The sequence below is a fragment of the Quercus robur genome, chromosome 8 (genome assembly GCF_932294415.1).
Source record: "Quercus robur chromosome 8, dhQueRobu3.1, whole genome shotgun sequence".
Taxonomy (NCBI): domain Eukaryota; kingdom Viridiplantae; phylum Streptophyta; class Magnoliopsida; order Fagales; family Fagaceae; genus Quercus; species Quercus robur.
Genome location: NC_065541.1, coordinates 20,870,709 through 20,880,518, shown reverse-complemented (window position 1 = coordinate 20,880,518; position 9,810 = coordinate 20,870,709). Strand labels below are relative to the sequence as shown.

At 38.6% G+C, this 9,810-nt stretch overlaps 1 protein-coding gene across 1 annotated transcript; it reads left to right on the top strand.

The window, feature by feature from the left end:
- The first annotated feature begins 823 nt into the window (after positions 1–823).
- Positions 824–1,603, top strand: LOC126696020 (secreted RxLR effector protein 161-like). The gene has a single exon (XM_050392810.1). It carries the CDS (start codon positions 824–826, stop codon positions 1,601–1,603), a length of 780 nt encoding a protein of 259 aa, XP_050248767.1.
- Positions 1,604–9,810: the final 8,207 nt, after the last annotated feature.

Here is a 9,810-nt window from a genome sequence, read left to right as displayed (position 1 = left end):
AGTAGACTAGTAGAGGACAAGGAAGAAATTCCTGAAACTCCTAGAGACTGTGGGAGCGACTCACAACCTAATGGGAGCATACCACTAGAAGTTGATCCACAACAACCTCAGCCACGTAGAAGCAACCGTGGAAATATTCCTCGTCGTCATTTTGAGATTGAGGGGGAAGCTTTCATTATTGCTTCACAGGATGATGATGAGCCAAAAACTGTGCAAGAGGCTTTCTCATCTTCTGTTAGTGATGAGTGGATGAAAGCAATGAATGATGAAATGGAGTCTATGAGGACTAATCAGGTCTAGGATCTGGTAAACCTACCATCAGGGCATAAAGCAATTGGGAAAAAATGGGTTCTTAAAATCAAACGCAAGGCGGATGGGTCAATAGAAAGGTATAAAGCTCGATTAGTGGCAAAAGGATACACTAAAAAGGAGGGTGTTGACTATGAGGAAACCTTTTCTCCGGTTGTGAGGTTTGCCTCTGTTCGACTCATTTTGGCCATTGTTGCAAACTTGAATTTGGAATTATACCAAATGGACGTTAAGACAGCTTTTCTCAATGGAGAACTAGATGAAGAGATCTATATGGATCAACCTATTGGCTTTGTGACCAAAGGTCAAGAGCACAAAGTGTGCAAACTTAAGCAATCCATATATGGTTTAAAGCAATCATCTAGACAGTGGTATATGAGATTTCATCGAGCCGTTCTATCGAATGGGTTTACGATGATCGAAGAAGATCATTGTGTCTACGTAAAACGATCCAAGGGAAGTTTCATTATTTTTTTCATTGTATGTCGTTGACATATTACTGGCTGGAAATGACATGGAGATGATTATCGCCACAAAAGGGTGGTTGTCCTCTAACTTCGAGATGAAGGACATAGGTGAGGCAAATTATATTCTAGGGGTTAAAATCCTTAGGGATCGCTCAAAGAAACTTTTAGGTTTATCACAACAAAACTACATTAAGAAAGTTCTTGAGCGTTTCCAAATGCATAATTGCAAACCCATAAATACTCCAGTCACAAAAAATGAGAGCTTAAGCCTTGATATGTGTCCTAAGACTCAAGATGAAAAAGAAAAGATGGCTCGTGTTCCCTATGCTAATGCAGTTGGAAGCTTGATGTATGCAATGATGTGTACTCGGCCTAATATATGTTATGTTGTTGGATTAGTAAGCAGATTTCAATCTAATCCAAGACTTGCTCATTGGAAAGCTGTCAAGAGGATATTAAGGTATCTAAAAGGGACAGCAAACTACGTCATTTGTTATCAGGGTTCAGATTTGCGTATGATTGGCTATAGTGATGCTGATTGGGGTAGTGACCTAGATGAACGCAAATCTACATCTGGATATGCTTTCTTGCTAAATAATGGTGCCATCACTTGGAGTAGCAAGAAACAACCTTGTATAGCATTATCAATAATGGAAGCAGGGTATGTAGCATGTTCAACAGCTGTTCAGGAAGCAGTTTGGTTAAGGAGGTTCTTTCAGAATCTTGAGGTTGTCAAGGATGCCTCGGATCCCGTTACGGTACATTGTGATAGCATGGCAGCACTTGCCTATGCTAAAACACATTTCTACAAGCCTCATGATTGTTGATCCTCTTACAAAGCCTATAGGAAGGGATGTCTTTCAGACTCATGTTAGGAGTTTAGGGCTATGTAGAATATGATGATATGCTGTTTTTAGTTACCATTTATTGTACTTTTTTGGGTTTTTTTTTTTTTTTTGAATACATATGATGTTATTTAGTTAATAATATGTATGTTTACACACACATATACCATATGATGAGTTCTGTGGTATGAAAGGTATGTCAGCAGGTTTAGGTCGGCTCACTCACACGAGCGATCGCCTCTGGCACTTGAGTAATGAGCAAAGATGAGACATTGTGTCATTCAATGCTTATGTAGCATATATAGATGGTTGACACAAACAGATGTCGCCTTAGTTGGGACTAAGATGAGGTCTATAATATATTTATCTTGATTAGACCGTACATGGATAGCCCATGATCCATGTAGCCTATGGTTAGCCAAATGCGAGAACTTATTTAATGCCTAAGGTGGCAAGCGAATAAAGGACTTGAGTTAGGCGCTTGAGTAGCGACTAGACTAAGATTTGTACGGTGTATTGAGTTAAGACATAAACTCTTGCTTAAGAGAACTCCACCGTAACATGTATTTCATACTACATGTGCTTGCTTGACCAAAAGCAGAGGTGAGAGAATAAATCCGTGCTTCTTCACCGTGTGAGTCCCATGGATCTTTCATTAAGATCCTACTTATGCCCTTGTTACTTTTGACTATGTCATGAAGTTGAGGTTTTGATATCTGCTACTATGGCATGTTACCCATGGCCATGTTGGATTTGGTCTAAAGGGACATTGCTGGGAAAGCGATTGGACCAAAGTTGAAGGACATGAGTGCAAAGGGAAGACTATTTTTTTTTAACACATCCTTATATTTGTACTCACTGTTAACAGGTTATAGCGCTTAAGGTAGTGAAATAATCGTGAGTACATCTAGATAGTTATGATGGATCAAGCATAAGTCTGAGTATTAAACTCAAGAGGGGTTAGAGATGCTTGATTCGATGTGTTAATATATGTCTAGGGCATAACGAGACATTTTAGGGATGTTGCTATGCTGGTCTTGGTATAAGATTCAGTATAGTGCTCCCAAATTTGTTTTTTTTTCAAGTGTGCTCGGTAGTTGTACAACCTATTTGCCAATATGAACGCACTGAGAAACACATTGAGAGATGGATAATAGGGCCATGCCCACAGTGGATGAGTGGGAGATGTTAGAAACTGAAAAGAATATGGATGGACATCCAAAGTGGGCATGTCCTTCTGTATACCTTAGATTGTAACATCTAGGAGTTATGGAGTAATGGTTTAGACCGTTACTCTACCCCACTAAGTCCACTATTCCACTTAATATTAATGGAGTGGTGTGTATATAAACACCAAGAGTGGTACCCATTGTACAAAAAAAACGAATTCCGCATTTCTCATAGTGTTTACAAAGTGTTGTGAGCCTCTTAGGTTGTGGGTTATGTTTGCATCACTCTAGTAGTGTGCAACACCATCGGAGAAACGTTTTTGGTTCGTGGGTTGCACAAACTGGAATTCAAAACGTGTTTGGATAGCTGGTCTACGTGGAGGCTGGCCCTAGACAGCGTAGAACAATCTCAAAGTCCTGTGTGATCATCGGTTTAGGCCAAGAGAGGTATGCCGAAAAACCGATTACTTATATTCCGCTACAAGTTTCTATTTCTTACAAAATTGATTGGAAGTGGAGAGGTATTTAATGAGGACCTTTTCCAAATGATATATGTTAAAGATATAGTAGCCCAATAGTATAGGCTCAAGCTCTACCTACTTTGTGTCCTAGCCAAATCTTTTACTTGTACCACAAGCCTATTAACCATAGATAGTGTATGGTTAGTCTAAGATTTAGCCTATTATAAATACCCATAATGGGTTCATTGTAACACATGATTTGTATTTAACTATTATAATAAAGATGTAGTTCTTTTTTATGTTTCTTTAGCAATTTAGATATGAGATTTACAACCAAAAAAAATCTGCGAGAACTACTCATTTCATTTGTTTGAATGATAGCAGTTGCTACTTTTACATTTTGCAACATTCTTGAGGATATCATGCAATATTATGTATCATATATCTTGCATAAAGTTAATTGTGGGTCATCTGGAGGCGTTTATTAATTAGTTGCTGATCTTACTGGTGGCACTATAGCCAAATAGAATTCAGAGTTGGTGAAGGAACTTTATGTGGGGGGGGGGGGGGGGGGGGGGGGGGGGGGGGGGTGGGAATGGTACAGATTCTTAATATACATCTCCTTAAGTTTTTGGCTTCAGATCAGGTTGTTATGAAGTTAAAGGAGATTATCAACTAATCTGTCCCAATGAAGACCTGTTAAGTTAATAGGCCAAATAAATTAAATGGAAATTTCATAAAATTTGGAACCTCGAACTTCCTTTTAAGGTTATGACTTTACTATGGAAGATTTGCTCTGATGGTCTTCCTGTTAAGGCTGAAGTGGGCAAGGGAATTGCTTTGATTGAAATCTTATATCCATTATGCTCCTCTAATACTAAATCTCAAGACCATCTGTTCTAAGGCGTAATTTTGCTAAAGCTCTTTGGTATAGCTTAAGTAGTGGGCTTAAAACTAATACACTAGGTGTATGAGTGATTTTGCAATAGAAATGCTAACTAGATTGATTCTTTAGAATTTATTACTTCATGTGCTGCATCATGTGGTCAATCTGGATTACTAGAAATGAAGTTGTATTTGCAAGGAAAATTGTTTCTCTGAATCTACTTTAGCTATGAACAGAAGGTGCTTTGTTGGCAAGAACAGATGGGGGGAAATATGGTAGTAGGGTGTCATGACGGGGAGACACAAGACAAAAAGCTGACGACATGCATCAAGATCAGAGAGCTATTATCAATTCTGCAGCGAGGCAATTCAACCATCATCTTCCTTCTGTTGAATAACATTGTGGTGGAATTTTGCAAAGGCAACAAAATTCCCTGATGGATGCCTCATTTTCTCTTTAGTGACGTGAGACAATTTAGTTGGTAAATAGATATAATGGCTTTTAAGTAGGTCAGACTGTTTTCTAAGAGCCCCATCAGCTAGCTACTTCAATTTGCTTTGAATTGAAGTAATTTGCTACTATATTATTATATGATATATGTATGTATGTCTAACGTAGACTGTTTGTACGATTGTATCCTAGGCCTTCATGCTGATGGTTACAATCATTCCATATCATTGTAATTTTGAGATGAATGTTGTATATATGACCAATTTCTTTAAATCTATTTTGTCAACCTTTATTTGAACTATAATTTTTTAATCCATTTGCCTTCATGTGATTTTACCATTGAGCAAAGTGATTTTTAATATTTTACAAATTGGGTTTTAATTATTTGTGAATTGGTTGAGCATTTCTTGAAACTCTGATCATGAATTGGGGTTCAATTACTCTTTCATATTAGTTCAATGGGTTTCAGTTACATAATTTGTGATTTTAGTTTGAGGAAGTTTTTTGATAATCTGATTAAGTGTAAGGTTGAATTTAATCAACCATGTGTTGGCTTTATTCCATGACAAATTTGCTTGTAATATAGCACTTAGAAACCTTGTATTTAGGTGGGAATCATGTAAGGGTAGTGTGTGAGAGAGTGTGAAGAAATGCTCAAGACAGTGCAGTGAAGCAGAGACTCGCGGCTAGGACTCACGGGTGGCTCGCGGCTTGCAAGCCGCCAAAAGTTGCTCACGTGCAGAGCATGCAGGGGAGATGAACAGTCACGCCACCTGGAGCACTACACGACAAAAATCCAGACTGGCCATTAAGTTAGCTCGCGACTTAAACTCGCGACTCAGTCAAGTCGCGAGGTCAAGTCGCCAGCCAGCCCTGTTTTTTTGAAAAACTGACTCTTCGTATTCCATTCTCACACCAGTATAAATACCCCTCATTCCCACAAGATATGTGTGGCTATTCAGAAAGAAAAAACCCTAAGAGAGGTTTCTTCAAAACACCCACCCAATTAGAGAGAGCTACTCATTCCTAGAGAAATCTTTGTAGTCTCTTCTCATTCCCTCTCTCATTGTCATACCTATTGAGAGGAGATTTCTATCCAAACACTACCCACACCCATTCAGAGTGTTGAGTGTTTTTGGAGCTTTGGGAAGCATTAGAAGATGCCAAGGATGGCGGATGCTACGGTCTAGTAGCAGAATCCGGTAAGCTAGAAAAGAAAAAGGTTCGGCGCAACCTCATTGGAGCAAGAAGCTTGGAGGGCTTAGGTACATCGGGTAGATTAGGCTTGGAGGGTCTATTGCTGTTCATGTATCCCAACTACATTTTCTAGTGGATTATTGACCGCTTGGAGGGCGGCGGAGAGGTTTTACGCCGAGGGCTTCGGTTTCCTTTTCGATAACACATCGTGTGTTGTCCTTGTGTTTGCATCTCTCTTCCCTTTATCTTTGCCTTTTATTTTCTGCTGTGGATGTGATTTATAATTGGCTTAGATTGATTTCCAATTCTGTTTATAGCTTATGTTCATTTTCCGCACACTAGTTGTTTGTCATAAAACTTGAATTGGTTATTTTGTATTTGGTGGTCTAAACGTTCAAGGGTGTTTATACACATATTTGAACTTTCATTAAGAGTTGGATTACTTATTATGTGAAAATTTTAAAATTATTTATGAATTTTGATTTGCAACCAAATTTTTTTTTTTTTTTGAATAATATTCATATTATTTCAATGGGTTCAATTGCATTTTTTTTTTTTTAAAGAAGAAGTTTCTGTTTATGTTTTTTTTTTTTCATTTAATATTTTATAGAAAATTGGATATCAAAATTGTCATGGGGAAGAACTCATGTTTTCTTTTCATTTCTTTCCCTTTTTATTTCCGAGCTTCCGTGTGTGTATGAACATAACATTAGATGTCTACATTGTAAGATAATTATTGGTCATATAATTTTGCCGACTAATTGAATCAAATAACAAGTGGGTGGTGCCAAGAACAACTAGATGTGGCGGATTGGTTTTATTTTGGAGAAACTCCGTCAGATTAGATGCGGTGGATTCTCATAGATACTATATTGATGCGGTAATCAATGCTGGTGGGGATGATGAATGGAGATTTACTGACTTCTATGGTGAACCAGAAACAGCAAGAAAAGGTGAGGCATGGGAGAAACTGAGAAGACTTAGCCGAAGCATAAACAAACCATGGTTATGTGCAGGGGATTTCAATGAGATTATTGGTCAAGATGAAAAATTGGGGGGTGCCTTGCAAAGCCACAATCGAATGCAGTTATTTAGGGAGGTAATCGATGAATGTAGCTTTACGGACATGGGGTTCGTTGGCTCTAAATACACTTGGAGCAAACATTTCGATAATGGGGTGTCTATTTGGGAGAGATTAGATAGGGGCTTGGCGAATAATAGCTAGTTTCTGAAATTCCCAGGGGCCAAAGTACACCACCTTTCATGCAACACTTCGGACCATTTACCCCTATTTTTCAATCTATTTGGTTTGGAGATTCCTGTAAGGCGGAAAATATTCAGGTTTGAGGAGATGTAGTTGTCTGATTCAAGATGTGGGAAACCGTAGAAGCAACATGGAGGCATTTGGAGGGACAGAATTTTGATAACATAATTTTACAAAAAGTGGCAAAGTGTGAAAAATACCTTACCTGGTGGAATAACAATTGTTTTGGGAATGTCCGAAAACAGTTGGAGAAAAAAAAAGAACAACTGGCAAAAGCAAAAAGAATAGCAATGGTGAGTGGAGATAATTTTTTAGTTCGAAAATTGAAGGGTGAGATAAATGTTTTGCTTGATAGAGAGGTTAGAATGTGGAATCAGAGATCAAGGGTCTTATGGTTGAACAATGGGGACAACAATACTAAGTATTTTGATAGCAAGGCCATAAAGAGATTTTGAAGGTATTCTATAATGGGTATTCAGGTTCAGGATGGAAGTTGGGTGAATCAATTGAGGGATATTGGACAATGCTTCATTCGGTACTATATTGAGATGTTCACCAATTCAAACCCTCAAAGAGTTCAAGAAGCAATCCAAAATATTCCTCCAATGGTGACCGAATCCATGAATGCTAATTTGGTTGGTACTTTTCATGAGTGGGAAGTTGTGGCAACCCTTAAGCAAATGGCTCATTTGAAGGCACCAGGTCCCGATGGAATGCAGCCCTTGTTTTACAAGCACTTTTGGCAAACGGTTAAGGGTGATGTAACCAGTTCTATCCTCTTATGGCTTAATTCATGTACTCTACCTTCACCTGTTAACCATACTTTTATCACTCTCATCCCTAAAGTTGATAGTCCTGAATTAGTCACTGAGTTTCGGCCTATTAGTTTGTGCAATATCTTGTACAAGGTGTTTTCAAAAGTTTTAGCAAACCACTTGAAAAATTCTTACCAACCATTATTATTGAAAATCAATCAGCTTTTGCAAAAGATAGGTTGATATCTGACAATATCCTTATAGCTTTTGAGACCTTGCATTGTATGAAAAATTATAAATCCAAGGGAGATGGTTTCATGGCGATAAAATTGGATATGAGTAAAGCCAATGATAGGGTTAAATGGGGGTATTTGGAAAGTATTATGAGGAGAATGGGTTTCTGTGACAAGTGGATTAATCTAATGATGATTTGTGTTAAAACAGTTACTTATTCGATTTTGGTGAATGATGAACCCCATGGGCTTATCCAGCCTACTAGAGGGATTAGACAAGGGGACCCACTATCCCCCTTCCTATTCCTTTTATGTACGGAAGGACTGCATGGGCTTATCACAAAAGTAGCAGCTGATGATGATTTGAGGGGCTTTTCTATATGCAAGGATGGTCCTAAACTAACCCATTTGTTCTTCGCAAATGATAGTTTGTTATTTTGCAAGTCAAATAAATCATAATGCCAAAAAATTCTAAATTTGTTGGATATGTATGAGACGGCATCGGGGCAGAAAATAAACAAGGAAAAAATAGCACTTTTTTTTTCAGTAAGGCGACTCCTTCGTCAATGAAAAATGCCTTAAAAAACCTTCTTGGAGTACAAGAAATAAATTTTTATGAGAAGTATTTGGGGCTGCCATCTTTGATTGAGAGGAGAAAGCGTGCAAGTTTCAATTACATCAAAGTAAGAGTTTGGAGAAAGCTACAAGGGTGGGAGGGAAAATTACTCTCACAAGCTGGGAGAGAAGTGCTCATTAAATTTGTGATTCAAGCCATTCCAACTTTTACAATGGGTTGCTTCAAATTGCCAATAGGGTTGTGTCATGAAATTGAAGCCATGGTGAAAAAATTTTGGTGGGGACAACGTGGGGAGAGAAGAAAAATTCATTGGATCCAATGAGAGGAGTTAACAAAATCCAAGTTTGTCAGGGGAATGGGCTTCAAAGATTTAATCCTATTCAATGATGCTCTACTTGCTAAGCAAACATGGCGCCTCCTCAACAACACTGATTCTCTCTTCCATAGAGCCTTCAAAGCAAAGTTCTTTCCAAATTGCTCTATTTTGGATGCAAAGGAGTCAAAGGCAAGTTCTTATGCATGGAGAAGCATCCTCAAAGGGCGAGATGTGCTTCTAGAAGGCGCTTGTTGGAGGGTTGGCGATGGAAAGTCCATCAAAATTTGGCAGCACTGCTGGCTACCTACAAAACACCCAACCAAAATTCCATCCCCTATCCTGGATTTAATGGAAGAAGCAACGGTGGAATGCTTGATTAATCAGAACAATAGAACTTGGAATCATGAAATGATTGATGGGATTTTTGCTCCACAAGAGGCGGAATTAATCAAAAGAATTCCCTTAGCAAAAAATGCAGCCAAAGATTCAGTGTTTTGGCCTAGAGTTGAGTATGGGCAATACTCTTGCAAGTCCAGGTACCAATTTTAAAAAATCAAGGTGCTGGTTTCGCTCATCCAGATCCACCAGACCCTGCTCAATCTCTTTGGAAAAAAAATCTGGGCTCTTGATGTTCCAAACAAGGTGAAACACTTCATCTGGTCTGGCGTGCCTGTAGAAACTCTCTACCAACGAAATGCAATCTGGTTCGTCGACAGGTGCTCACTGATCATCACTGTGACAGGTGTTCAACATCTCAAGAAATGCTTCATGCACTTTGGTCATGTCCCGAATTGGATGGGGTGTGGGATGCTACAGAATGGAATTTCAGGTCTTGGGTACATTTCCAAAACTTCAGGGAGCTACTGAACTAGATTTTTGAT